Source organism: Cygnus atratus, chromosome 19 (assembly GCF_013377495.2).
Source record: "Cygnus atratus isolate AKBS03 ecotype Queensland, Australia chromosome 19, CAtr_DNAZoo_HiC_assembly, whole genome shotgun sequence".
Lineage (NCBI taxonomy): Eukaryota > Metazoa > Chordata > Aves > Anseriformes > Anatidae > Cygnus > Cygnus atratus.
The window spans coordinates 4,906,962-4,934,603 of record NC_066380.1 but is presented as its reverse complement, the minus strand read 5'-3'; the positions used below and the strand labels follow the sequence as shown (position 1 = coordinate 4,934,603).

At 51.2% G+C, this 27,642-nt stretch overlaps 1 protein-coding gene across 4 annotated transcripts in view; it reads left to right on the top strand.

Annotated features, from left to right (window-relative positions):
* NTNG2 (netrin G2) overlaps positions 1–23,198 on the top strand; it is a 46,441-nt gene extending 23,243 nt beyond the window's left edge. The window contains exons 4-12 of one of the 4 annotated variants that reach the window (XM_050714649.1): positions 8,238–8,410; positions 10,106–10,132; positions 12,060–12,191; positions 14,981–15,052; positions 18,781–18,846; positions 19,298–19,372; positions 20,997–21,164; positions 21,575–21,709; positions 22,059–23,169. In XM_050714649.1, coding sequence (XP_050570606.1) covers positions 8,238–8,410; positions 10,106–10,132; positions 12,060–12,191; positions 14,981–15,052; positions 18,781–18,846; positions 19,298–19,372; positions 20,997–21,164; positions 21,575–21,709; positions 22,059–22,282 — 1,072 coding nt within the window. In that variant the 3' untranslated portion in view covers positions 22,283–23,169. Of the gene's footprint in view, positions 1–8,237; positions 8,411–10,105; positions 10,133–12,059; positions 12,192–14,980; positions 15,053–18,780; positions 18,847–19,297; positions 19,373–20,996; positions 21,165–21,574; positions 21,710–22,058 lie in introns of all 4 variants that reach the window. The other 3 variants (XM_035555341.2, XM_035555342.2, XM_035555343.2) reach the window with 3 other exon arrangements.
* Positions 23,199–27,642: the final 4,444 nt, after the last annotated feature.

Sequence of the window (27,642 nt, the reverse complement as noted above, 5' to 3'; positions counted from 1 at the left end):
ACGAGACCAGACCACATATGAGCAGTGGGAAGAGAGTGTGCAGATAAAATGGGGTGTGTTATTAGGGATTCACCACAGGGGTCACAGAAAATGAGAGGGAAGATGATTACGAAGAAATAAAGGCTCAAAGACAAAAAGCAGCAAGAAAATCCCAGCTGGAGAGCAGAGGAGCCAGGGACCAGGAGCTGCAAGCAGCCCAGGGCCAGCAGAGGAGCAGTGCCCAGCTGCAGTACATGGCAGTGGAGGAGCAGGGCACGGTCGTGGCCCACGGCATTGGAGGAGCAATGTGGCATCACTTGTGCCCCTGCACAGCAGCAGGATTTGGGCAGACAGCTGTCAGTGCCTGCACGGCAATGAGGGACTCGTGGCAGCTCATTTCCAGTTGAAGTTCACAGTCAAGGGAAGAGCAAAAGTCATTGCTCTCAGAGCAGACCGTGAGCCCGGGGGGGGTTTCTCATGCTACAGCCCCAGCTCGAGGGTCCAGTGGGGTTTCTCTGATCCCCTGGGCCAGCCTGGGACCCCCTCCTTTGTGCCTCTGCTTTTCACCAAGGAAAACGCCTCACCACAACCTCCCAGGGCTTGGCAGAAAAGCAGAGCGAGAAGGAGTAAAGGACGTGGGGAGAAGGGGAAGGACTTTGCTGCCTTCCCCCCTCCTGTAGGCTGGATCAGAGGGGGCTCGAGCTTGGCAGGATCTCCGGAGGGTCTGGTGGATCCTGAGGGTCACGGCTGGGTGCTGGTGCAGTGGGCTGGTGCTTCAGGGCTTCCCCTACCCGCTCCATCTGCATCTCCTGCAACCTCAGCCAGGTCCTTTTCTTTGCCCAGGGATGAGTTTATTTTTACTGTCTTTCTTCTTCTTGGTATCTAATTTTTTTTTCCCTTACATCCTGTCCCTATTGATCTGCAGAGTAACTGGAGATACAGAGGAGTCAGGACAGGAATAGACACAAGCAAGCCCTTGGCCTGTGTGCTTGTGCGTGTGCCAGGCGCGGTGGGGAGGGGAAGCAGAGAGACTTTTCCCCGCAGATCTCAGTTCACTGCTCAGTTTTCTGCTTGGTGCAGCAATGAGCTCGGTCATCTTCTCGAGAGCAGGTGAATGAGCTTTTCCTGGCTGCCAGGCCTGGCGGACGGTGTGATGAAAGCCGCCGGTTCTGTTTCCATTACACGCCACGTCTCTTTGGAGTAATTTTTTCCCCTTCATAACGTCAGTCACCACAGTGCTCAGCGGGGCACGCTCCATCACAGAGACATTAATAAGCCATAATTGAAGTTAATGTGCCATGGCCAGGACACATGGATCCAGTTAGGAGAAATCAGATTGAGCAGAAGTGAATCAATTTTAGGCTGATTATTAAGATTTTTCTCCTTCGCCTTCCTCTGCTCCAATGCATGCTCTGTCCATCTGTCCTGCCAGTGATGAGCATCCCCAGAGAAAGGCAGGAGGAGGGAGCAATACTCACCACCAGCCAGACCCATGCAGCAGTGCCTCACCTCTAGGATTTGCTCAGGTCAGAGGCACCAACAAGATGAGGTTTCAAGTTTTGTAATGGTATTTCTTTCACTCCCTTCACCAACTGCTTTTCTTAGGGTTTCATTGGCATCTTTTTTGCTCTCACAAATGAGCTGAAGGGAAAGGCCCTCTGGTCTCCCCTGCTTTCCCCTCAAGCAGTCCAGATGCTGTGCTTGCAGATGTGCTCCGGGAGGCTTCGCTCTCCGCATGAGTGGGAGCAGTGAGGTTGTGCTGGTGGAGCAGAACGAATTCTCCCAGCCCTTTATCCTGGCATCAATGGCTGGGATCAGGCACTCCAGCCCTGGAGGATCACAGCTGTCCCCCAAAGCACCTCCGCCAATAAATCGAGCTGGTTAGCTGTCAGTGGTGCCCACACACCGTACTCTTTTCTGCCTTCTCAGCAGCTCTGTGGAGATGCAGTGATGCTCAATGCTGTTTTGCTGTTAAAGATGAACAGTTCCTGCTCAGCCCAGCGGCTGCCTTTTGCTTCTGTCCTCCAAGCCAGTGCAGTTCAATCAGCCTGCTTCCCCCTGCAATCATAGCTCAGCTTGAGCTGAGGGTGCCTGTCCCCAGGCTGCTCTGCCCTGCTTGGAAGTTCCTCGGTCTCATCAACCTTGATGAATTTGTTGGAGAGCATCTAGCCATAGAGGTTTGCAATCTTGACTTGTCTGACAAGACTGTCTCTAAAAGGAAGGAAAACACAAATGTGTTGGGCAATCTTTTGCAGGGACACTTACGTTTTACGTAACAACAGAAGCCCAAGTTGAACACTTTTCCGTGAGGATGGGGTGGGACCTGGTGGCTGCATGACTGCTGCATTGCAGAAAGGGGACACACAGGGACCTCAGGTCAATGATCTGTGAGAGCATGGATTTTCCAGAGCTGATCATGCCCAGCCTCATTTGCAGGAGTGTGGCCCCAAAACAAGCCACAGGCCCACCCAAACATCCCCCGAGAACCGGCCCAGCACGTCTGCAGCTCCCAGCCAGCCTCTGTCCGTGCTCAGCAGCTTCAGGAAGACCATGAAAACCAGGACAAGGACAGCCCATGCCTGTTCCCACAGCTCCTGGCAGCCAGGCGTCGGGTCCCGGGAGGTAATGGCATCCTCGTGTCAAGGACGGCCAAGTCTGCGCCAACGGCAACGCGGTCCTCGGCCCGTCCTCGCCTCCATGCTGGGCAGCCCCCGAGAGCTGGAAGGATGAATTTCCCTGGCACTCACCCAGGCTGGAATTAGCTTCAGTTCAAGCAAAATCTTGCTCTTGGTCATATAGTTAAATTAAGTTAATGCATAGCAACTGTTTGCTTGGCTTTCCTTGAGTCTTGTGAAGAGTTTTACCTCCACTGCAGCAAGATGGAGGGGAAGGGAGGCGGTTAGGGAGAAACCCAGAGAGCTCCCCCCTCACCGAGATACTTGTGACACTTTGTCAATAGCCGGAGACAGATGCCCAAGGTCCTATTACCAGCTCCTGGCTTAGTTTTGTGAAGATTTTTATTTCCCCCCCGATTTTGTTGCCGAGTTGCGTCCGGCCCTGAGCAGATAATAGAATTTCATCGATAGACTGAGAAGGTGATGTATGTTAAAGCACTTAATATAAAGAGACTTCTACAGGAGCCCAAATTCAATTTGGCCAATGAACTCAATTGCAGGCATTATTGCATTCCAGGAGAAAGACCAAGAGCATTTATACACATTACTCTGCAAGTATTTATGTTCATGTATCCGTGTGATGTCCTCTTCACCCTTCCTCCCTTCTGTTGCCCGACCCCCTGATGGGGAAGCTTGGGTTCGTGTTTGCTTTTTAAGACAGCTTTGAATGTAAATGACGTTCCACCAGTCAGCAGGATCTTGACAGCTGGTGAGTGTCAACTTATTTAAAATAAATAGCCTCTCGAATGGGAACAGCCAGCTAGCATGCTCTCCACTTTGGCATCTTTTAAATTGTCTCCTCTTTGTAACCCAAACCTCAAATCATTTCAAAGGGCAGCGAGCAGGGTTCCTCCCCGCTGGGAGGACTCATCAGTCCCCACCACACAACCAAAAGCAAAAACCCACAAGGAAAAGAAACCACTCACAACATGTCCCTCTGACCTAACCCAGGGAGTTTTTTTCTCAGTTTTTTGGCTCTGCAAAAAGCAGCAAAACCCAGAAGCCTCCCTCCCTGGCTTGCGCTAAAAGGAACAGCGCATTAAGATGGCTCATCCTCCCCATTCAGGCTCTGAACCACAGCTCAGTTACACTCCCAACTCCGATCTTGGGATGAATGAGCTGTGTTTGCCCCATTCTGCGCTTGGCAGGGCCCTTTCAGCCCTGCTCTGGACCAGCCTCTGCCTGAGCGATCCCCAGCAAGACAAGTCCTGTGACCACCCTCCCCAAAGGGACAGTGCTTTGTACATGGTCCGGCCTTTAGAAACTATTTTCACTTACTTCTGCATGCACAGATGGGCCAGAAGCAATCCAAGCTCAGCACCCGTTATGCTTTGCCCAAAAGATTGGCTCCACGCTTTTGCTGAGCTGCCAAGACGGTTGCAAAGGAGCAGGTAAAAGTGGGTGAGTCGTGGCCAGCCAGCTGCCGGAGCACGCTGCAAGCAATGGCTGGGGATAACAATAGAGAGAGGGGGGGAAGAGTTATTCATGTTTCCCCGAGAGCTGAGATCAGTTGAAACACCATTTTCCTCGGGGATGGAGTGGAAAGAGCTCCCTTCAAACACATCTTCCCATGAGACTCATTAAAGTCTCATCAATTACAGTGAGAGCAAACAATTCAGGGGAAAGCTATCATAATCCTTCCTTTGGATGGCAGTCATTAGCAGCTTTCCCCGCGAGCTGTCTCCCCCCAACGCCAGCTGGGGTAAGCAGAAAGCAAGCAGGGGGGCACCACTGCCAGCCCAGAGCATCGGTGGTGGGGGAGAGCAGGAGCCCAGTGGCCTGGGAGCCAGCAAGAGGGGTCCCTGCAGTGTCCCTGGGCCACCTGGCCCTGCAGCAGCATCCTCCCTTTGAGCACGGGGTGGAGATCCTGGCATGAGCTGGACTGGAGGGAGACTTGGCAAGGGAGGTGGTGGCCCTCTGTAGTAGCTGCCTAAAAAGGTGTCTCTTTAGCAAGAAGTTCAGGAAGAAGACGAACAGAGAGATGTTCTTTGTCTTTTTCTGCCTACATTTCCTGCTCTGCAAAATGCAGTTATGGACAAAAAAAGAGGTTGTAAAACACATAAGGACCCTTGGAAGAAAAGTGAAGGGCTGAGAAGTCTTTAAAAATTATTTCAAAAGTCATTGTTAGTGAAAGCTCAGGGTGGTGGCTGCTGTCCCGCTCCCAGCACGGCTCCTGCGGGTTTGCGGCACTCACCCGCAGGCTGTGCCACCTCTCAGAGCCTGCACGGGGCCGCATCCTTCCCTCGCACACGGGCTTGGCACCAGAACGCCTCCAACCGCTTGCTGCTGTGACCTCCAGGATGCTGACTTGGAGAAATGCAGGGACAGTGAACTGTTCTTTACAACCATTAAAAAAAAAATAGGAAAAACAAAAAGGATACTTTCCTGTAAACTTTCCTTGGCTCTTCAAGCTCCCTCTTGTTCCCTGGCGGAGGCATTGGCAGCCTCCGACCACTCTGCACCACTTTGAGGGGAAGGCAGCAGCTGAACGACCTGCACTGAGGATAAACTCATAAATACCCCGTTGTGCAACGCGTTGGGCCAAGCTTTGCTCTGGCAACTTGTGCTGAGGCACGGAGTGAGCCAGGTGTTTAACGCAAAAGGCAGTTGTGTGTGCACCGACCAACAGCCCAGCGCGGGACTTGGGTGTCCCCAGGCCACTGAGGGCACCTGTGGGTGCTGTGGCTCCTGCTGGATTTGCTCTCCTCCAGACTGTCACCCACGACATCTGCACCATACATGGGCACCAAGAACCACTGCCACCACTGTTACTCTTGAACCAGAGCTGGAGAGGACAAAAGCTAGCAGCTCTTCTGAGCCCCCTGCCTCAGCCCGAGCACCCCGCACTCAGCACCTTGCTGCCACGAGAGCAGAGCCAGAGCAGCCTGGGACTGAAAAGGCCATCACTGCCTTCTGCAGCACACAGCACAGGCGTCTGCCCCACTGCTGCTCTTTAAGCCTCATTGCTAAGCAGCTCCTAACCTTTCCCTTCATCCTCTCTTTTCCTGAGATGGCTGGATGCCTGAGGAAGATGAGCAGAGGCAAGCAGGACAAGCAGCTCCCACCCAGGGGACTGGGCTAATATCATTTTCTCCCATCTTCACCAGCTGGATCTTGGCTGGGGAATGCTGCTGAGCACAGACCGTCAGCGGGCACACGTCCTTGGGCTGCAGGCCCAGAGGAGGAGGCAGAGGAGCCTGAACAAGGGGGGTTAACGCTGAGCACAAGCAGCAGGGAGGCCCAGATGCAGAAACCTTTGAGCAAGATGGGATTGGCAATGTGGGCCAGCAGTTGGCTATTAAATAATGCAGCCTGATTGATTGGTCTGAAAAGTGCTGTGTTGTGGGGTCAGCTTGCTGGGGTTATAGTTCTCTGCTTAGATTGATGATCCTCAGAGGTCGAAACCAGAAAGCAATTCCCTGGTAAAATTGATCCTTTGGATAACGAAACTTTTGCACAGTGGCAACAGGCTGAGCAGTGAGAAATAGGTGACCCAGGCAAGAAGGACAAGAGGCTGCCTCTGCTTTCTCTTTATTTAATTTTCCTTGTTTACACCAATTAGGGAGCGAGGCTTCTCTCTGGAAAAGCTGTGCTTGCTGGCACAGGAGCAGGCAGGCACCTTTTCAGGGGCAGGAGGAGCTCAGCTGTGGCTCCCCAAAGCTGTTGCTCTGACTCAGAGCCCAATGTGGTTGTGGTGAGGCTCTGACCTGCTTTAACCTGTTCCCTTGCCTGCTCCCCTCCCTCCCCTCCTGTTTGCTAACTTTAAAGCGAGAGAAGGAGGCTGAGTTCGCTGGACTCTGAATAATTCAGAGCCAGGCTCCGCAGCAGCCGAGGGCTGGGCATCGCCTCTGCCAAAGGGCTGGGACAGCTCGGCTGAAATCCGTCCTCATGGGAGGCAGAGGGGACACGAAGCGGCTGAAGTACAGCATCCCTTGGGTGTGAGTGATGGCCAAAGCTGCTTCCTTCGCCTGGCTGCTCAGGTCCACAGCCTGCGCACGGAGCAGGGGTGCTGGGAGGCTGCGAGTGCTTTTGGCCATGACACGGCACCTCCAGCTCTGGTAGCACACAGACACCAATGGAGCGTGCTGAGCGTGTCACAGCCTCTGCTCCACAGACCCAATTCATTTCCCACTTCCTTTTTAGAGACTGCAAAGCTCCCTCCCATGCTTGGTCAGAGACGGGCAGGGCTGTACGATGGGAGCTGCTCATCCAGCTTACGCTTAGCTCCAACTGCTGTTTGCTAGAATTAAGGCCAGGGAGGGAGGAAAGAAAAAATCCTAAGCGAGGTCAGCGTGTCCAGCCATGCATGAACGGGAGCACGGCAAAGGCGTGCTCACCACATCAGGATGGCGGCTGGGAGCCTCCATGGGGGCTCCAAGCGGAGGGGGAGAGGCACCAAGCGCATGCGCAGCGCTGGCAGCTGGGAAGGGACCCTGCTTGCAGCTCCCAGCCTAATCCACTTTGTTTATCCCCGAGCAGATAGAGCACAAGAAGAAACAGGCCATGTTTCCTTCATCTTCTCTGCAAGCGTTTCATTTCCCTCAGCTCTGAGTCTCTTGTGCAATTAGCCCCGCAAAGCAGCACACTGCCTGGTCAGACTCCTCTGCCCATTCACGTTAGGTACAGCGTTACCATTTTGTAATGGTTCTGCTTGTAAGGGTGTAAATTATTACACCATGGACAAAGCAGTGAAAAACCATCCCGCTGTGCTAGGGATCCACTGTCTGGAATGAAATGAGAAGGTTTGGTCCCCATAGTCTCTGTCTGATGGCCTGAACTAAGTCCTAGGAGTCGATAGAGCCACGTGTGAATTATGGGCTCAGCCTCTGTGCTCTGCACAAGTCACCTCCCGAGTTAGAGCAACAGGAATTACTGTGTGTGGAGATAATTATTCCCTGCATACTGCCCTACAGCTCATTAAAAGTTTCTTAATGCTTGCGAATTGCTGAACAGTGTTTTTTGTTGTTGCCTTCTCCGATGAGGCAGTGACTAAAAGGCAGGTTCTGATGGCAGCTTTTTCTCTGGATTAATTTGGGCATAGCGGGCTGGGGTTGCACTGAATGTAGCAGAAAGGGTTTGTGTTGTGTAGCTTCACCCCACAGGAGAAAATGCTCTTGGATTTAGCACACTGAGCAGGGGTCAGGGGGCTGAGTCGCACCAGAGTTATCTGTGCTCTTCCATCTGAAAGCCCAAAGCTGTCCCCTCTGCCTCCAATAAAAGCCTGCATCAGAGCAGAGCAGCCAGATTTCTGTAACAGACTGAAATATATGCAACGCTTCACTGGGGTCTCAGATGGGACTCTGACTTACCATTAAATGGTCTCTGCTACCGCAGCTGGATGGTGGGAGCAAAGTACCTCTCCTCTTGGAACAGAGGCTGCAGATCCACCTTGGGCATCGTAACCCCAGCACTGGATGCCCTGGGAAAACAGCAGAGTTCAGTAGAAAAAACCCTGCAGAACGAACAGGAGAGGGGTAACCAGTCCAGCTTCACCGCTACATTTTCATATACACCAACTGCACTACATTGGGGTGAGGACAAGGCACAGCAATACCTGACACTTCCTCTCCCGTCTTCTTCCAGGTGCAAATGCAACCTCCACGCTAACCTGTGCACCTTCAAAGAGGGCAGCCTTCAGTGCGAGTGTGAGCACAACACCACGGGGCAGGACTGCGGCAAGTGCAAGAAGAACTTTCGCTCCAGGTCTTGGCGAGCAGGATCCTACCTGCCTCTCCCCAACGGGTCCCCCAACGCATGTAAGTAACCCACGGGGAGCCAGGCCTGGCCGTGCTGCCACCTTGGGCTGCACAACGCCAATGGATGGGAGCAAGCTGTCATCTTCTTCTCTTCCTCAAATCAGCGTGTAGCTCTGCAGGGTGTTTCGGAAGGGAAATGAGTATCTGCATCCTGGCGCACAGAGAAATGAGAGGCGAGCTGGGTGGATACTAAGGTGGTTTCTTAGCTAGCGGCAGATGAGTGATGACTGTCTATGTCTGTACAAGTATAGGCCAAAATGTAGGTCTGTGGCTTTGTAGCAATGCAAATTATTGTCCCTTGGAGAAAATATTATTTGGCCACCATAGAGCATTGGCTTTCACATAGCCCATGAGCTCAGTGATGGTGCTGCTCAGCTGCAGGAGTGCAGCACGGTGGATATCCTGGTTGATTTCTGGATCCCACTCTGTGTACATCGGTGTTTCAGGCAGGCGCCAAGAGCTGCAGTCCCTCTGCGCAGCTCCAGTCTCATCCAATTGCCTGCTGTAGCAACGCAGTGACAGAAGCAAAGGCGCGCAGATGAGATAAAGGACATATACTCACCATCATTTGAGCAGGGGAATTGGGGCAGGAAACATCACAGATGAGCCAGTTTCTCCTGGGTTTCTGTCCGGTCCACATCAGCAGACTTGTTTAAATGTCACAGAGCCACAGTAGCCCCTTCAGCCTTTCAAGCAGCAGCTTTGAGCATTACCAAAAAGAATCTTTTCCCTCCCTCCCCCCAAATTTTTTGAAAGATTTATGTGCTTTAAGATGATCAAAGCTGAAATTCAGGCTCCGAAGGCCGTGACAGGAATGTTTTGTGTGTGCCAGGGATGGTAGACAAGCAGGTTCTTTGAAAGGGAACGAGCTTGTCAGCTACCACCAAGCGGCTGCATCATTTCAAAGGAGCCTGGGAGAGTTTCTGGTGTTGACAGGCACAGACATGCTGTTCTCTCCCTTTCCCTCCCCTCCGTTCCTCGTGTCTCTTCCTATTTCTTTTTCTCCTCTGCTCTTTTTTCTCCCATTCATCTCTCTTCCCATCTGTCAGTCTTCTATCTTTCCCCCAACTCTCTCTCTGTCACTTCCTCCTCCCCCGTTGACATCCTCTTCCTCTGCAAGAGACACCATTCTCCATAGTCCTCTCTTCTTGGTGGTCCTACCTCTTCCACCACTGGCCCTCTGCTATATACTCCTGCCAAGCTGAAGCTTTCCATGCCTTGAATGGCAGGCTTGAAACCAGTGGCTTTGCAGTCTCCTGCTGATTGAGAGCTGCAACGAGAAGGGCGTTCAAACCTCCTCACTCGCTGAGACCTGCCCAGCTGCAACAGGCTGGTTCAGACCCTACAGTCTGTACTTAGCACAGGGAACCACAACGTGCTTTGTCCTTTGCTGGGCCTCAGTGGTAGGTCAAGGAAATGGCTAACAGAAAAACCTATCAGCCAGGACCAAGCTGTTTTTTCTTCCCCAGGCAAAAGGCTTGAGATACCAAGACCCCAGACGGCTCTGTCTGGTTGTCTCTGTGGTCTGACAAAAGCAGCTTTATAAGATGTTGCAGCAAACTGATGTAACTATGAGCAAGACCCCTGCTAATTAATTGCGGTTTGGTCCCACGTTGTATTATCTGTTTGATCTTCTGTTGGTATCAGAGACAACAGCATCCTGCTTCCAGTGACCACACTTCTTGTTTTTTCCAGGTGCAGCTGCAGGCTCAGCCTTTGGCAGTAAGTAAAAACATAACTGAAATGCTGGCATTTAACACCTCGGTGCATGGTCCTTGTGGATGTTACTAGGAAAAAAAATGGTTATTTTCTGTCCATTATCATTTTCCAGGCAATAAGTCTTCCCTAATTGTGCCTTATTTTCCATCCTGTCAAAGAGTCTTATATTTTCTTTCTTTGACTTCAGTAGCCTCATTTTGCTTCTTCCTCTGGCATGGTTTCCCCCCATGAGGTTCGTTAGAATGGCAGCCGGAAAGGAAATAAAAAAAGACTCTTCAAAAACACCAGTGCTCGCTGTGAACTTTTCCCCCCAGTATTGCAGACTTCTGCTCTGAGAAGGAGCTGGGTTTGAATTATTTGGCATAGCACCCAGGCTGGGTCACCTTGGGCTATCTGTAAAAATATATATACAGTATGTGTATGTCTGTATGTACATGACACGTGTATGTATACGAACATGTCTATGAAGTGTCTGCAGCAAAGAGTGGGGAGCTCAGGAGGGATTTCTCTTGAAAGACTGATGGAATAATAGGACTCCTTATTTAACAAAGCTGGAGGTAGTTTGTTATCAGAGAGCCTTGAGTTTTGGGCAAGGAAGCTTGGGCTTGAGTTTTGTGGCTCAGAATTAGGCCTCCAGAAGAAACAAATTGTAGAGCTGAATGAATACTGAGTTCTTCAGTTCGCAGGCAAGTAGAAAGAATTGGAGGAGGAATACTTTCAGATAAACTCAAATGCAATTAAGAAAAATGCACCTCATTGAAAACTGGAGGACAGTTTTTCTGGGTAAATGAACCATATTTAGATTTTTAGTAATAACATTTTAAAACTTCAAATAAAAACCAGGAGTCTCCCTTAAGGAATTTAGGATTTTAAAAAAATGCTGTGACAGTCCAAAATATTCTTTGCTTTTCTGGTCAAAAACATTTTGGCAATTCTTTCTCCCTTTTATACAGCTTGGCATTCTCAGCTCTGCATTTGTTTCACTGGAAAATGTTTCCCATCAAAATTTTCTGCCAGGATGAAGCTGGGGGTGTGCTTAGAGCAATGTGCAGAAAGCAGACAGGAGGGATTTGTAACCAAGGCCAGTTAAGGAGAGATTATTTAGCTTGCATAGGAGACTAGAAGTGACCTAAATTAAGTATTTAAACTAGCTCAGGGCTATTATGAAATTAAGCACAATAATCTGCATGAAGCAGTGGGACAAACAAGGACACAGGGGCAGCAGGTGTAAGTTAAGCAGGAATTTGTGCTCCACATGGTATTTTAGTCACGGCTGTTACAGCAAGCACAGTGCGACAGGCACCGCACCCAGGAGCGCTCCTGCTCAGCGCTGCGGCGACTTGCAAAGTTAAGCCAGCAATTAATTTGCCGTGTGGAATGAAGGACACCAGTGGAAATGAACAAACGGCGACAGCACAGGTTGATATTGCCGGCGCTGAGTAGCTCAGTGCCTTTAGGGGGTCAGGAGGGAGTTGTGCTGCTTGCCACACTGGGGTAGGCCCGGCTCTGCCATCTGGCACGGAGACGTCAGCGAGCGCGAGCCCACCTTCAGGCAGGGCGGCCTGCGGGCCCTGCTCTTCCCTTCTCTCCCCACCTCTGCAAGGCGTGCTTTCTTTTCCCCTTTTCGAGCTTAATTGGCAATTAGTTTATGATAGAGCTGTAAGTATTTAAGCCAATATCTGCACCAACAGAGTAAGCTGATGCAGCCACAGCCTCCAGCCCCTGCATACACGCACGCAGCGCTTGCTGCATCCAGCGTCATCAAGCCGCCATCGCCTTAATCCTCAGAAACCTCCCGGTGCCCCAGTTGTAACCACGCTGAGAAATCGGTCACCAGTTCAGCCTGAGCAGCAGCAGCCTCACAGGCTGGCAAAGAAACCTTCCACGCCCCATCAGTAAGTGCCTCCCACCTCTTCTCTTTGCTTGCTAGCGTTTGAGCGACCGCAGCGGGTTATCACTGCAAAAACGACCACCGCAAAAACCACCACCACAACACCCACCAGCACCACTACCACCAGCACCACCAGCACTCCCCTACCTGCCACCACCACCACCCAACCAGGTGGGTGCCACGCTCCCTGCCTTGCCTCCACCGCTGGGCTCCTCTTTTTGGCTTCTTCCCCCGCCAGCTCCTCTGGTGACACTGGGGACTGTGTGGGGCTGCTGTGTTGGTGGGCCTGGTTATCTGCACGCTAGGACAATATGGGGACATGGATAAAAATCACCCTGAAAAGGTTCACATACCTCAGCCTCTGGGCAGTCCCAGTTTGCTTTATCCCCTTTTCAGTCCAAGGGCACTTTGGCATTTGCATCATGAGCTAGGAGCAAGCGTTGTTACTAAAACCACAAAGCCAGCCACTTCAGGTCCACCTCAAAGCCCCAGTCCATGAGACAACCACGCAATGGGTTAACATCCCTCCTCACCAACCAATCTCAATTTACTGTTGCTCTGTTACCATCAGGGCAGCAAGAAGTGAAGCCAAGACTGGATGCGGGGGAAGCAACACTCTTCCCTTTTTTTCTCTCAATTCTTTTTTTTTTTTAATTTTATTTTTATTTTTTAAAGAAAAGGTTTTCAAATCTCCCTTCTAGAGCCACCTGGCAATATTGACCTGTACAGGGCTGGCACGGCTGCAAGAGATGCTCACTTACAGCTCCCACCACAAGGCAAGGGAGGAAAGCAATGAGGACTTCACTGTCCCACTGCAGGGACAGACAAGCAGTGCTGTAACCCATCCTGCTCTGTCCCCGAAGCTCCGCACAGGATACCACAGCAGGCAGGACAGCTGCCCAGTATCTTTGCTGGGTGCCGCTCCCAGAGCACAATGGGGAAGGCTGGGTTGGGCTCTGCCCAGCCTTGCACTCTCTCAGCCAGGAAAACTTCCCAAGGGGGAAGCCACAGACTGAGAGCAGGGCAGAGGCTTTGCTAAACCACCCCAGGGACTGGCCATCAGGTCAAGGGACAAGCTGGCTCCTTCCTTGCTGGCTCTCCAAACCCTGCACCAAGTCCCTGTGCCAGACTCGAGGACTGAGCACAGGCTGTTGCATTTTCAAGGGCAGTGCTCATAGGGACGAGCCGCATGCTAATGCTCCCCAAGTGGCGGCTGCACAAGAAGCAAGGGAGCGTGTTGGGGGCTGGAGCTCGCACACGCCTCCAACACCCTTTCCTAATTTCTGAAATCACCCCGTGGAGGAAAACCTTTGTGCTTTTTCCCAGGGCTCCACCTTCCCTCCGCTGTGAACAGGGAGACATCATTTTCACTTTTCTTTTGGAAATGAGCAGATAAAACTTAACAGCAGGACATTTTTTTAAGCTTCTCATGGGGGAATTAGACACGCATTCCTCCCATTGCCATGCTTTCTGGGCCTGATATTTCCCGGGAGGACGTTTTACACCCACAGTATGTTAGTAACAGTCTGTCTGGGGGAGCTGCCAGAAGCCAGTCAAAGGGATGAGGAAACTTGATTGCATGTTTATGCAAATATAGCTATATTCATGGAGGTACCCTGCTTGAGTAGTTAATTGGGAAGCCGGGGGGTTATCTCCAACTTCCATGGAGCAGGAATGACCCTGGGCAAAAGAATTACCATCTTCTTATCTGTTAAAAAGTGCTCCTCACCCAGGTGCACGACATAGACGTGTGTGAGGAGGTTGTCTGCCACCCCTGCTCAGCGCTCCTGTCATCGCCACGTCCCCAGGCAGTGACGAGGAGCTGCATCTCCACCACGCACTTGGGGTCATGATTTTTATCCATGCTCACCCATAGCAACATTTTAGGTCTGTTTTTTTGTGAGTGCTGTGTATACGTGGGTGGTGTGTTTAGTGTCTGTCTCATGTATGATTTGCAGCGCTCTGTCTTGCTTGTGTCATACATCTGGGGCGTGCAGGGAGGCACCTGTGTGGGGCTGGGGGCGAAGGGGGTGTCTGCCCAGCTGCTCTGGGCAACCTGGAAAACATTCTGAACTTCGGGATTTAGTCCTTCTCCTGCTTCCTGGCCAGAGCCAATGCATTCATTACCTAGTGTTAAGGGACAAATAATAATAATAATAATAATAATAATAATAATAATAATAATAATAATCACAGAACAGCCACGGCATCCCTGGCTTTATAAGGGCAGGGCTGAGCTGAGCTGCTCGCCTCCGCCCAGGTCCCCAGCCTGGGTTTTTGCACAGCCAGGTCTCACCCCAGAATGGTGCAGCCCCTGGGGGGCTGCTCCAAATAAGATGATGCTCTGGGTCCCCCAGCACCTTGGCAATAGCCAGTGTTATATGCCTCTGAGCATGGGTAGGGAAGCAAAGTACAGCCCAGTTCTACTCTGCTTTGAGTTTACAAGAGTTGAGCAGAGTTTGCCCAATTCCTATTTTTGTGCAGAAAAGGAGATGCAGGTTTGGGTTTTGCAGCTGCCGTTGCCCCGTTATAGAGGCAGTCTGGTCTCCCTCCTCTGCTCTGGCATTTGGGTCCTAAGACGTTCCTCCCCCTCCAGTCCTGCAAAATGTAAAGTACTTCTTTAAATACCATGAGATCCCAAAGGGGCTCTGAATCGAACTCGCTGGGACCTCAGGGAAAACACCTCATTAAAAAGGTGACCCTTCTAGCTCCTGGCAAGATGCCCGTTTGCAGGAGGCACAATAACCCCGAGCCGGGTAAGAATCCCCAAATGAGGTACTCTGTCATCGCCTCCCTCCTGAATTTCAGAAGTATTAAACAAATCCCTCCTTCCTTTAGAGTCAGCTCAGCCAGATGGGCATTAAAAAAAAATCCTGCTAGGGCCCTGCCCCATCATGGTGTTGTTTCACCCTCTAACATACGCACTGTCTTTTGCCCTCTGAATTTCTGCTTCCCACCAGAAGCGAGCATCATCAGACCAGCCTCTGAGCTCGCTGCCTCTGTGCCCGTCAAAGAGAGACAGAAAAAAACAGGTATTTCAAGCCAGACTGATGTGTTTTTCCCTTCTCCTTCATGCCTCCGCACACTAGTGGGTAGCAGCAAGGCAGAAAGCAGCGTAGCACGTAGACTTAGAGGAGTAGATTAGATTTGGGTTATCTCTGGGTTGCATGGATCTGCTAGACATCTGCTTCCTTTGGCTGCTCGTGGTGTTTTCTGTGGTCAAGGTGGAGCTGTGGTCATGTTCGTAGGACGCTTTCGTGCCTGTTCGCCTGTCATGCGGTGAGAGGGGGAAAGGATTGAGTTTATGGACACGGTCTGTGGTCTGAATGCAGTCAAGGCTGCCAAAATGGGTAGAATGAAGGGAAATCACAGTTACCCTAAGGAGGATGAATTAAGTGCTATTCTCATTTGCCTTCTGCAGATTTGTTATTTCTAAACCTTCCTTGAAGCCTGTGAAATTCTGCCTTGCCATTTGTTACAATTTTCCCCACGTTCAATATAAGCAAAAGGAACTTTTTTCCTGCTTCCATTTACCTCCCCGTCCTTCCTCCCCCCCCCCCCCCCCCCCCCCAGCAGTTTGTAACCTGGCAATCCCAGCAGTGCCAATTTACCTCTGGGAAAACCAAAACCAAGCCCGGAAAAGTCACGGCACTGGATTAAAGAAAAGGGCTTTTCCAAGGTCCTTCCCCACTACTCCTGTGCTGTTTCCAAACATTACTTGCCCAGAGTTTTTTTCCATAAAAACTGACTTCTTGGTTCAATTTATTCTACTTAACCAGAAACCCACGAAGACCTAGTGTTTTCACCAGGGCTGATAAAAGCCCCACAGATAAGACATGCCCAGTGCTTCCCATTTGTATGAAACGGGTCTGGGGCTGGAACAAGCCTCTCCCACTCCCAAAATGTAAAACTGTCCATTACTGTCACAGAGCTACAAGGGAAAGGTTCTCAGGATAATGAGCATTAATAATTTTCCTGGCTCTGTAAATGCGATCAAGTGGAGGTGTATGTGAATGACTAAAAAGCAAAATGCCTCCAGGGCTGTTTTTTATTGTGACTCTAATTAAACCCTTGCCAATTTGCACAGGGCTTTTTTCATATTCTCTTTAACACCATATTAATATCAATTGGTTTCCACTTTCCAGCTGAAAAGGACAACATCTATCACCTTCTTTTAGAGCTCATCATTTAAAAAAAAAAAAAAAAAGATTTTTTTTCTTTTTTATTCTGCATTGTTTATTATCCCCTTGACGAGGCTGGGAAATCACATTTCTCTCCTACTCGGGTTTGTCCTTTGAAACTTGGCAAGGATCAAGGAATTTTTTTTTTTCCTCCTCCTCCTTATGTTACCCAACTGGAGCTTGAAATTAATAATATGGCTTTTAAAATTTTATTCCTTGGTTTGTTTTCTAGCAAACCTGAAGATTGTTACCAATATTGAGGAGACGGGGAGGGGTATGGAGCCAGTGGGGGTGAGGGTTTGCAGAGAAATCAAACAAAAAGTGATCTATAAATTTCCTGCTGTTTTAATTCCTCTGCAGTGGCTTGCAAATTCTTTAAGTGGTATTTCCAAGGCAAGAGCAGGGCCTGAAGGAGAGCCTAGAAGTTTAAATTAGAAATTGGGACTTGGTGCCTCTATCATAAAATACCTGTGCTCTCTCTCTGTGTGGTGTTTAAAACGAAGCTCCTCGAAGCAGAGAGGGGTGGAAACCAGTCACCGAGAGCCCTTGTACAAACAAACAGACCAAAAGCCATGCTTTCAGAGGGGCTGTAACACTTGCACCAAGCAGGCAAGTCATGAAAACCTGCACGGCACATGCTTGTTGGGACAGCCACAGGGCTGAGTTTTGTCCCCCAGAGCTCTGGCTCTCCATCAGAGAGATGCCAAGCTCCTCGCTGGTTTCCAGCTCCTCCAACACACCTCCTAACACAGCTTTCCTCTTTGATTGCTACAAGACTACACCAGCTTGTCAGCGGCTGCCCCACTGCAAGTGGGCTTTCCCCCGGCCAAGGCTGGCACAGCATCAGAAGGTAGGAGACGCGTGGTTGAGCTGGGTCCTGCTGGCAAGTGGCCCAACACCCAGCAAATGCTTTAGCTCCTAGCTCCACATCTCTACTTTCCATGCGTCTCTCTCCTCCTCCTGCCTGGGAGAAGCTCAGGGTTTGTCTGTGCCCTCCACGCAGCTGGTAATCTGGTGAGGCTGGATTGAGCCTCAGGGTTTAGTCGCATACATGAAAGATGAGGACGATAAGTGGTACAGAAGATTGTTCTCAGCTTGCTGCTGGGGTGAACAGAGAGAATCATGGAAATCCTGTTGTCTCCCGAGACCAGAGTCTGTTTGTAGAGCAGAACAACTTTGTAAACAGATAGGCTTGTGTCCTGTACAGCATAGATGCCTTCTTACAGATTTCCTTGCTTCACATCTCCCACGTGTCTACCAAAGGCGAGCTACAAAGCTCCCGGTGGAAGCCTTGGGAGGCTTCGTGCTGACTGTTGAGGCTGAAGCTTCTCCTCCTCAGGGTTCCCACTGGCATGCTTTGGCAGTTGCCTGTTGGTGCTCAGCCCCCTTTTTCCAGCTGAGGTGCCTGTAGCTAGCTCCCCCAAGGACAGTAGCAACCCTTCCAGTACAGAACAACTGAAGCTGGGCCCAGGACATCTGGAAATACTCAACTCGGGGGCACAAAGTGCTGGAATTCAGGCTCTTTGGAACTGCTGTGCTTTTGGACCTCTCTAACCTCACAGAGAGACAAAATTATGTTTCGTATAGTAATGAGAGATGGGTCTGCCCCACATGCATCAATGCCAGGTAACGCTGACGCTCTGTGCTGAACAAGGGGGACTTCTGAGTCTTGACAGTGGTCCACAGATTTAGCATCTCTCCACACTCATGTAATATAAGAACCACATGCCAACACTCACCTTCCCAGCAGCTCCTATGCCCTCCCCTTAGGAGTAGTTTCTCCATCTCTCTTCATACTAGAGGGTTCTAATTTCCAGGAGACTTGTCTCTCATCCCCGCCTCAATGCATCTGCAACCACACACAGCTCCCCAACCCGCCCTAGAAACCTGCCTAGAACTTCTGGTCCCTTTGTCACCTTTTTAAGCAAGCGAGTGCAGGATCTGTATTAAATCTGGTGTTCTTTCTACCTAACGCCCCCTTAAGCAGTTCAGGGCCCAACAAATGCAGCAGCCCTCGGACCTAAGCTGAAGCCACCAGAGCCTCCCAAGAACATTCAAGGTAAGGCCGTGGCCCTTTCCCAAGAAAGGAGCATGACAGGTTTCTCCCTCAGTGCCCATCGGCCTGGACAACACGCCCATCCTCAGCATCTCCCAGCATCGTACAATCCGTTCTCCTCCTCAGAGGGTCTGGCCCAGCTCCGTTCTCCTCATCCCACCGAGATCTTACTGGAGACATTTTTGGGGCTGGCAGATGGGGATGGGCAGGACAGTCTGCCGTGGAGCTGGGGGGACCCAAAGAGAGCTGAGGAGGCCCCAACCCCACAGCAGCCTCACAGTGACAACAGCACAAAATCCTCAAGCACCAAAACTCCATTGTCCAGAAGCAATGACCTTTAACGCCTGCGCTGCTGTAATTCCCTGCTGCCTTGTACCATGCAGCAAAGGGCTCGCACAGGCACCATCCCGGCCAGGGGCAGCCACTTCTCCTGGTAGATTAGCCACCACCCAGCCCAGCTCGGTGGACTCTGGGGGCTCTACCCCCATCACAGCACTCAGATTTGTTGTATCGTCTCATGTAGTGGCCCCGAAGAGCAAAGCAGGGCGCACAGCGCACACTGCAGGCAAGAAGCACAAGAAGAAGCCAGGTAGGTGCTGGTGTGGGCAAGCGGGCTGGAGCAGCATGGGCCCTGTGGGTCCCCTCCTCAAACCATGCCTACACTTGTAGCGTTTGAGCTCATAGCTGTGCTCCTAGCAGCTTTTGGGGGGCCAGTTGGCCTGGCCCCCATCAAACCAAGGCCACAGCTGGTAGCTGTGTAGGGGGGATGTGTGGATGGCTCCTCTGCCCGGCACCCGGCTCTGAGCGTTGCAATATCACTGTGCATGGAATTTCTCATGCATCAAACTTCGGGGAGGGGAGAAGAAGAGGAGAAATTTAGCAGCTACCAGCTGTCTGGTGCAGAAATAGCTTGCAGCGCTGCCAGAGCGGTGTTCTTGGCTTGGCTCGTCATTGTTCTCGTACCAGAGATGCTCGCAGTAGTGTGGGACGCGAAGTGGTGCTAAGCAGAGAGAAAAAGCCTGTCTCTGATTTTTCTTAAGCACCCTCAAACATCTCCAAACTCATCCGGCTCAAACCAGACTCTGGCCCAGTGGCTCCTATCGAAACATATAAAGGTAAGGGGAAGGAGCGCGGTGCTCCGGGGCTCCCAGTCCTTGCGAGAGCGATGTGGTGCAGCAGCCACAGGCACACAGAAGATGAGGAGGGTTTGCCTATACGAGTCACGGGATAGCTGTATGTAAGAGTACATCCCTAGGGCAGAATGATGCTTGGGAACTGCAGCAGCCAGAAGTATTTGAGATGAAATTTGTTGGATATTGTCAAACGGTAGCTGTTTCACAGGGGGTCAGGATTACTACCATCTCAACTCCTCCTCAGGCAGCTGCGAACCATGGGGAAACCTCTGCCCTACTCCATCTTTCTGTCTTCATTTCATTGACACAAATCTCCTCCTCCAGTCCTCTGTGCATGCCAGCCCACGTCCTTCCCTCCCATTCCTCTGCCATCCGTGAATGTTTAATGCAAGAGCCTGGACAGAAACCCCAGCTCTGAGCCTGCCTCTGCCTCCCAATGGCCGGGGAAGCTCAGACCTGCCTGACACTGGCTGACAACTGCTCACGATGTCCCCTGCCAGCTGGCTGGGACACCTCCTGAGCAGGATGGCAGTGCCACAGGGCAGCTAGCATCCCTCCTCTCCTCCTGCTTTGTCCTTTTAAACTCCCAGAAAGATCCATCATCCTGAACCTCACACTGCCAGCGCAGCAAGGTGCTCGTCATCCCGATTCAGAGTAATAGAAAGCAAACACAAGAAGCAAGTAATCAAATTCCTCTGGCTAGAAATTAAACCTGGGTGGTTGTTTTCCAGCACACGCCTGCAGCTGAGAGAGGTCAGCCCTGCATTCTGGGAACAGGAGCAATGCTCTGCTCACTGATAGCGCCCCTGTGCTGTGCCAGGCAGCCCTGGCCACCCCCTCATGCACTGGCCCACCACCCTTTGCAGAACCCCACACAAGCCACGCTTCCTTGCATACATTCATTTTAAGCCCTAACACGCTCAGCCACAGCTGAGAGTCACCATACTTCACAACAGACATTGATTGGGGAGGTACTACGGCAAGGATGACGCAGAAGGGACACAGGAGGAAAAGGCCAGAGAGGCAGCCAGGGTTTACCTGAGCACGTAGCAGCTTCAGCTCCAATGCAGCCTTGTCCAGGGCCTTCCCAGTGCTCTGCCTGCCCAGCTCCTCCTTGCCATGGCCAGGCCAGGCCGTGCCGTACCATGCCGTACCGAGCCAGGCCAGGCTGCCGCAGCACAGTGCTCCAGCTCTATCAAAGCCCCAGCCCTGCACCTCTCCCTTCTCCTTCCAGGCACCAAGCTGGGCTCTGCTCATTAACGAGGCATCTCTTTAATTAACACCTGACACCACTCCACAGCCCACTGGCTGCTGCTGTGATTATGCATTTCCTTGAAGAAACTGTGTCCTGGGGCCAGCTCCCACCTGTCCGTACCCCTGCAGGGACAGACCACCCTGGCCCCACTCTGAGCAAGGGTCCCCAGCCCAACACCCCCCTGCAGCAGCAAAATACAGCCCCCAGTGCGCGCACACAGCCCACACAGCCCCATGTAGGCAGTGACCTTTGCCTTTTGCTGGAGCAGAAGGCTCCTCCAGAGCCCACGGCTCCTCACCTCGCCCGCGAGGGAGGGATGCCCTGGGCCCAGCTCTCTCCTCCTCCCCGCAGACTGCGAGTGCTACGGCCACTCCAACCGCTGCAGCTACATCGACTTCCTCAACGTGGTGACCTGCGTGAGCTGTAAGCACAACACGCGGGGCCAGCACTGCCAGCACTGCCGCCTGGGCTTCTACCGCAACAGCTCGGCGGAGCTGGACGACGAGAATGTATGCATAGGTGAGCGCTCGAGCGGCCTCATGCTGTGGGGTGGGCTTCGGTTCAGGGGGCGATGCATCCACCTGGGTGCTCCCAGATAACAGCAGCCATTAGAGCCTCAGCAGCATGCCACGCCATCAATTTCCTGACAACAAAGCCCAAATAGCATTTTCTAACTGGATTCAGATGCATTGCTGTAGCAGGAGTTGCTCAGCTCTGGGTGGGAGTGGTTTTCGTACCTGTGTTTGTGCTGTTGGACCCCCCCTCATGCAGCCATACCCTCCTAGCCCCTGGGCCATGCAGGCTCTCCCAGGGCCCTCCTGTAGCACATAGCCAGGCTCTCCCAAAGTCCCCAGCACCTCCAAGGGGAGGGATCAGCGGGCACAAAGCCCGCGGGCAGGACAAGGCCTGACGGCGCTGTCTTTGGCCAGAATGTAACTGCAACCAGATCGGCTCCCTGCACGACCGCTGCAACGAGACCGGCTACTGTGAATGCAAAGAAGGTGCCACGGGGCCCAAGTGCGACGACTGCCTGCCCAACTACTACTGGAGGCAGGGCTGCTTCCGTAAGTACCCCGACAGCACCACGGGCATCCATACCAAGCCGGGGTCAGCGGGAAGTGGGCCCAGACGCAGGGGGGATCTCCAGCACCACCTGCTCGGCTGCCCTGTGATGCTCAGGCTGTGGGGTGAGCAGACTCCAATCATTCCTCCCAAATCCCAAAAGCTTTGAAGTCTGCAGGCCTCACTCTGTTCCTGCAGCCTTGGGACTGATCTGGCCCTGTGAGGGTTGGATAATTTAACCCCTGGGAGCCAGAGAAGGAAGCCAAAAAGCTTTCTAGTTTCTGCTGCAGTCGAGGGGTTTAAGACGCCGCAGGCTAACTCCCCTCACCTTCCCTCCCTCCCGTCCCATAGCCAATGTCTGTGATGAGGAACTCCTGCTCTGCCAGAACGGCGGCACCTGCTACCAGAACCAGCGCTGCGTCTGCCCTGTAGGCTTCAAGGGGGTCCTGTGCCAGCAATCGCGGTGCGAAGTTGACAAAAAGGACTGCGACGGTGCCCCCAGCGCGCGCGCCAGCCTTGGCACCGTCCTCCTCGGCGTGCTCGTCCTCCAGCTGTGCGGCTTCGTGGACCTCTGAGGCCTGGGAGGAGGGAGCCCAGCCGAGGCACATCACCCGAGGGACCCGGGGAGCCTGAGGTAATGGGTGGCTCTCCCCACCGGCTCCTCCGCCTTCCTTCACGCTAGGACTTGCACAACGTCTTTCGGTCCACTTTCCAAGCAGAGAGGTACGCAGAAAACCAGGGGCCGACTCCTACCCGCGAAACCATCCCGGCCGTGGCCGGGGCAGCCGCAGCACCGTGCCGACTGCCGAGCAGCGGTGAAGGGACTGCACCAGTGCACACCAGTGCACACCAGTGCCACGGCCCCGCAGGGACCCGTGGCTCATCCTTCCTCCCGCGCAGCGATGCTCCTTCCCTGCTCTGCACAGGGCAACCAGGGGCCACCAGGGCCCTGGTGAAACAGTGCCGCGACCCAAGGGATTTTTTTTTACGATTAATTTATTTACTTTGGTATAGGCTGGGGTGTTTTTTCTGTTCCTTTTTTTTAAAAACCCTCTTTTAGTGTCCTATTTTGAAAGAGCCTGTCATGGTACCACCAGAGCCTCACCACACAAGAGGGAGGGAGGGCAGAGGGGGCTCTGGTCCATCCTTGCTGCATAGTCTCACATCCCACTGGCGGCCAGGCCATCCACATGCTGTTCCCTACAGCTCCAGTTGCTGCATTGATTTTGTATTTCATTGACGGGTTTTGTTTTCTTGCACTTAAGGAGAACATAGGGGGCCATTAGGCATATGGTATGTGAGGAATGCAGTGTCTTATCCACACATCTCCGTATAGTGTACGGTTTAAATACTTTTTTTTTTTTGGTAGAGACTTATTTTTCTTTGGATTAAATGTTATAAAAAAAAAACACAACTTAAAGGGACGTTTTGCCATGAGCATTTGATTATGGTGTATTCTCCTACAGTAAAGCAACTATCAACCGCTGCTTGATCACCCCGTTTTCCTTTTTGTGTGCACAGTTAATTACAGGTAAAGACTCATTTTTTGATTCGTAACGTCCTCTTGTGTTTTCTGAGCCACTACCAAGGTGCACCACATGGTGAGGGAGAAGGGAGGGAGAGAGGGCTTGCTTTATCACTGAGAGCCATTAATTATTTCTCCTAATTACTTTGCTGAACTTAGGTTACACTACTATCTGTAGACAATGAACAGAGCCTGAATGATATATTAAGCGCCGGTCTTGTGCTGAAATGCCATTTCCAAATGAGCCTGCAGCAGAAGGCTGGAGAGGCCAGGGATAATTCTCCGGGGGGGGATCTCAGCTGTCCAACTCCGGTGCATCACCCCACAGAGCAGGTGCCATGCTGCAGAAAAAGCTGTTTATTTCAATATCTTCAACCAGCCACAGCCAGGGACTTCAGTGTAGAGCTCAGAGAGAATCAGCTCATTTAAGACTCGTAAACGTGCTGCTATCGGAGGAAGCAAATGCAGTCAAGCATGTAAAAGAAGGCAGGAGAAACCCGAGACAAGAAATAAGGGAACTCTGTCAGAACAACAGAAGCATCATCAACACAAGAAATTTAATTTTGTCATAGCCAAAGCCTTACCAAGTCAGGAGCCGGTTGAGCGGAGGAGTGCACCAGCTAGATCCAGCCCTCCTGCCCCCTGAGCCAGCCCAGGAGCCCCATGCAGTCCAGGTGGAGCCCCCCTGGCATTTCCAGGTCTGGTGTCCTTGCTCGAGTGCTTCTCCAATAAGTTCTCTCAAGCTGTCTGTTCTGTGTCAGTGCTCTGTTGTCCTGTTCCTACAGCTCATACTCATCACTTGTGGCTGGCACTGGGAACAGACCAAGTTTTGCAAGTCCAAGAGCCCGCAGCATCGTCCTGCCTGATGCTGCACACCCCACCGTACAGCCACCTCCCCTGAGAGGGAGGCAGTGAATTTTTCTTACAGGAAGCAGAAGAAAACTGGAGTGAAGGCGCAGGACAGGTACCGGCACATCAAAGATCAACATGAAGAAATGTGGGGCCTATTCTGAGTGACCAGGACTTCAGCATTTAACATCACAGAGAAAGGTCACAGGACTTAATCCACCACAAAAGAAGCGAGGGTTAAACTCACCCTGCCGAGATTTGATTTCTGAGGGAGTGGGCTGACACAAGCATTTCCTCCCTTTAATGCAGTCATTTGCTGTCTGTTGCTATTGACACTTGCTCTTTCTTTGTACTTTCTTACTGAGATATATTTAAAATCCTCATACGCTACCGTTCGTACAAGTAGTAACATAGAACAGACTGTAACAAGATCAAGATCTCTAATGGCACTTCTGGAAGGTGAAGCACACATTCTCCTCTCCCTGCACTAGTGTTTTTCTCTAGCAAATTAGATTAAGCAACAGAAAATTTACTACTTCATAAAGCTATATCCCAGACAAGCTCTGCACCCAGCAGCTTCCCTGCAATTGCACACTTTTATTGCGATGCAAGCGGGAACGTGTCAAGGAGCAACGGCACCGAATTCCCACAGAAAATAACCACAGGAGAGCACAACAAAGCTCGGAACAGCCCGAGAGAGATTGCTGTAGGTGATATACCATTACACTAGCCCTTGGGGGATTTTCCTTTGGTTGATCGGGTGGTGTTTGGTTGGGTTTGGGGTTTGTTTGCTTTTACAATAAAACATCACTGGCTTCCTAACCAAGTCACAAAGTTGGTGCTACCTTCCCGTGAAGCCCAAGTACCTCTAATGTTCAGTCCTGGACCTCTTTAACCAAAGCCTGCTGAATAGTTTAGTAACTGCAAGCAGAAGTGGACAGCTGTGGTGCTAATCCTCCTGCAGTTCTGCCAGAGGACACTTGAAAACTGTTCAGGAAAAAAGAGAAACCAAACACAAGCCCACCCTCCACCCTACCCATACCATCCTTAGGCTCTTGCTACTGGTGCAGAAGCACAGACCTCTGAAACAGTAATTGCAAAGGACAAACGCTCCAGACTTCATCTCCCAGAGGAAATTAAGTGACATTCAGCCTGTGAGCAGGAGCAGAGGCAGAAGAGCAAGTTCCAGCCAGGGCAGTCAACCTCCTGAGCTCCTCTCCCGGCTGCTGCGTGGGTCTACCCCCGCTTGCTGTGTGTCAGGATGCTGCATTACCTGCCCAAATGTGCTAAACAACTTGCAGTCACCTAACAGAAATCACTGCAAGACAGGAAAAGATAATCTCACACCAGACTTAAGCCTGGTATTTAAGAAAATAAAGCTACAGAAAGCTTCAGCGCTGAAAACCCCTTAGCTGCAGCCATCAGTTAGCAGCGAGGTGCGTGCACAAGGAGAATGGAGCATTATTGAAATCAGACTGAGAGAAACCAGCACAGCAAGTACCTGCAGAGCCTAAAGTTCTTCTTTAAGAGACATTTGTGCATTAATGGGGAAGTTGTCCTAAATGGGACAAGCTGTCCAACAAGCTTGCTACTTCACTAGTGGAAGGTTAACCAACGGGTACTTCTCTTTCCGAGAAAAGCCACTTGCGCTCTTTTAAGAGGTTTTCATGTGTATCCTGTCGCCTGTGTGCAGCCAGCATTTGATTCCTTTGAAAAAGTTTTAAAATTATACTTCTGTCTGCAAAAAGGTGACCTCTTCAAGCTGTACAAGAAGAGCTTTTGATTTTTCTTGTTTACCTCAAATTCTTCTCTGATTTTTAACTATTTAGAGTACCGACAGATCTAGGTGTTCCAAACCAAAATCGCCTGGCGAGAGGGATCACAGTGGCCAAGCTGGGTCCACAGCCCCAGCTGTGGAGAAGTCAACAGCAGCCTGGCTTTATGCACATTTACTCACTCACCAGATGAAGTGTGAAGCCTATAGGTGCCGTGACCTGCAGACAGAAGGAGGAGGGGGGGAAATAAAATGACTGCTGGAACTTACCAGGTATGGTGGTTGTTGGTTGGTTTTGTTTGTGCTGAAGACGGGGAAGCAGACGTCTCATCTGTAAGAGGGGTTGTAGGCCTTGTGCAGGCTAGAGTAGCAAAAGCAGCATGCCGTTAGTGGTGATGGAGTTACTGGTCTCACCAACTACTTTTATTCTATAATTGGCTTCTGTGAAGAGCCTCAGAAGTAAATAAAGGCATTGAAGTATTAAGAGTGTTATTGCCAGAAGTAACAGCAGATCTGGAGTCGAAGAGCTTTCCATGGCCACCGTCTCAGCCCTTCTGGCAGGGATGTGGCGTTTGGCCACTGTCATGCAGAAACCGGCTAAAAATTGCACAGTGATTTGAGATGCAGAAACGAGCTTCAGACTGTCCTAAAGGCTCCTTTTATCATTTTGATTCTCGAGGTGTCATAACAAGCATCACTGCAGGGTGAATTGTGTGAGGAAAGCCTAAGAATATCGATTTTTTCCCCAGTGCTATGTTTTCTCCCGGCCAGCAGCACTACAAAGCTCCAAAAGCTCCATCCCGACCCTGCTCTGTGCTATTTCAGGGATTACAGAGAAGGGAAACCTCCTTTGTAGCAAAGGAAGGAGATCTTGCTTGATAAAACAGTGCAAGCAAGACAAAACAGGACAGTCACGTCAGTGTAGCCTGTCAGGGCGATAAAACAAGTTTTCTACTCTTTCACAGTATTGAATGTACTCAAGCTACCTTTGTTTTCATTCCTATCACTGTTTGCCTGGGAGTTAGTGGCAAATTAGTCGAGGCCTTAGCAGACAGGTACGTATGGCTGGAAGGTCTCATGTCAGCAATATTCAATGTACAAGACTGCTTAGCTTACATTTATTTGTATTAAAGAATAACGCGTTGGGCTCCTTTCCAAGCATCTTAAAGACAAGAAAGGAGACCTAATATACGACTTGGGAACGGACCCGTTGTGGCAAGAGACTGTATTATATTGTTAACATTATAAATTCCATTTACAATACAGCAGCCATTTCATCCATCATTTATTCATGTGGACTAGAGGGAACATCTCGCATTTCTAGGACCACAGTTCTGCTTATCCTTGGTGCTGCCACAGTCCATAGGCTGTGAATAAAGAGCCCACCTCCAGGCGTTGGCTGTTTCAGTCTCTCCTGTCTATATGGTAAAGTAAACCATGACATCTCACCACACTTCAGTAACTGCAAAAAAAAAAAAAGTCTCATCTGGGGTTTCCATGTTATATTTGAGTCTCACCTGGGACTGAGAATGTTGTTTGCCCTCATCGGTATGTTTGGTCTCTGCAATTCCTTCTCGCTCTAGGAGCATGCACTGATCAGCACTGCCATGGCAGGGGGAGTTATTTCCTTACACAGCACAGTGCGAGGAACAGGCTGAGCTCCTTGCAGGGCACAACTCAGTCTCCCAGCCCCCGTGCCTTCACCCCCTGTGCCCAGCTGCTAATTAGTTTCTGCACACAGCCCATCTACAAACCAGCGCTCTGACACCTCATCACCTCACCAGTAT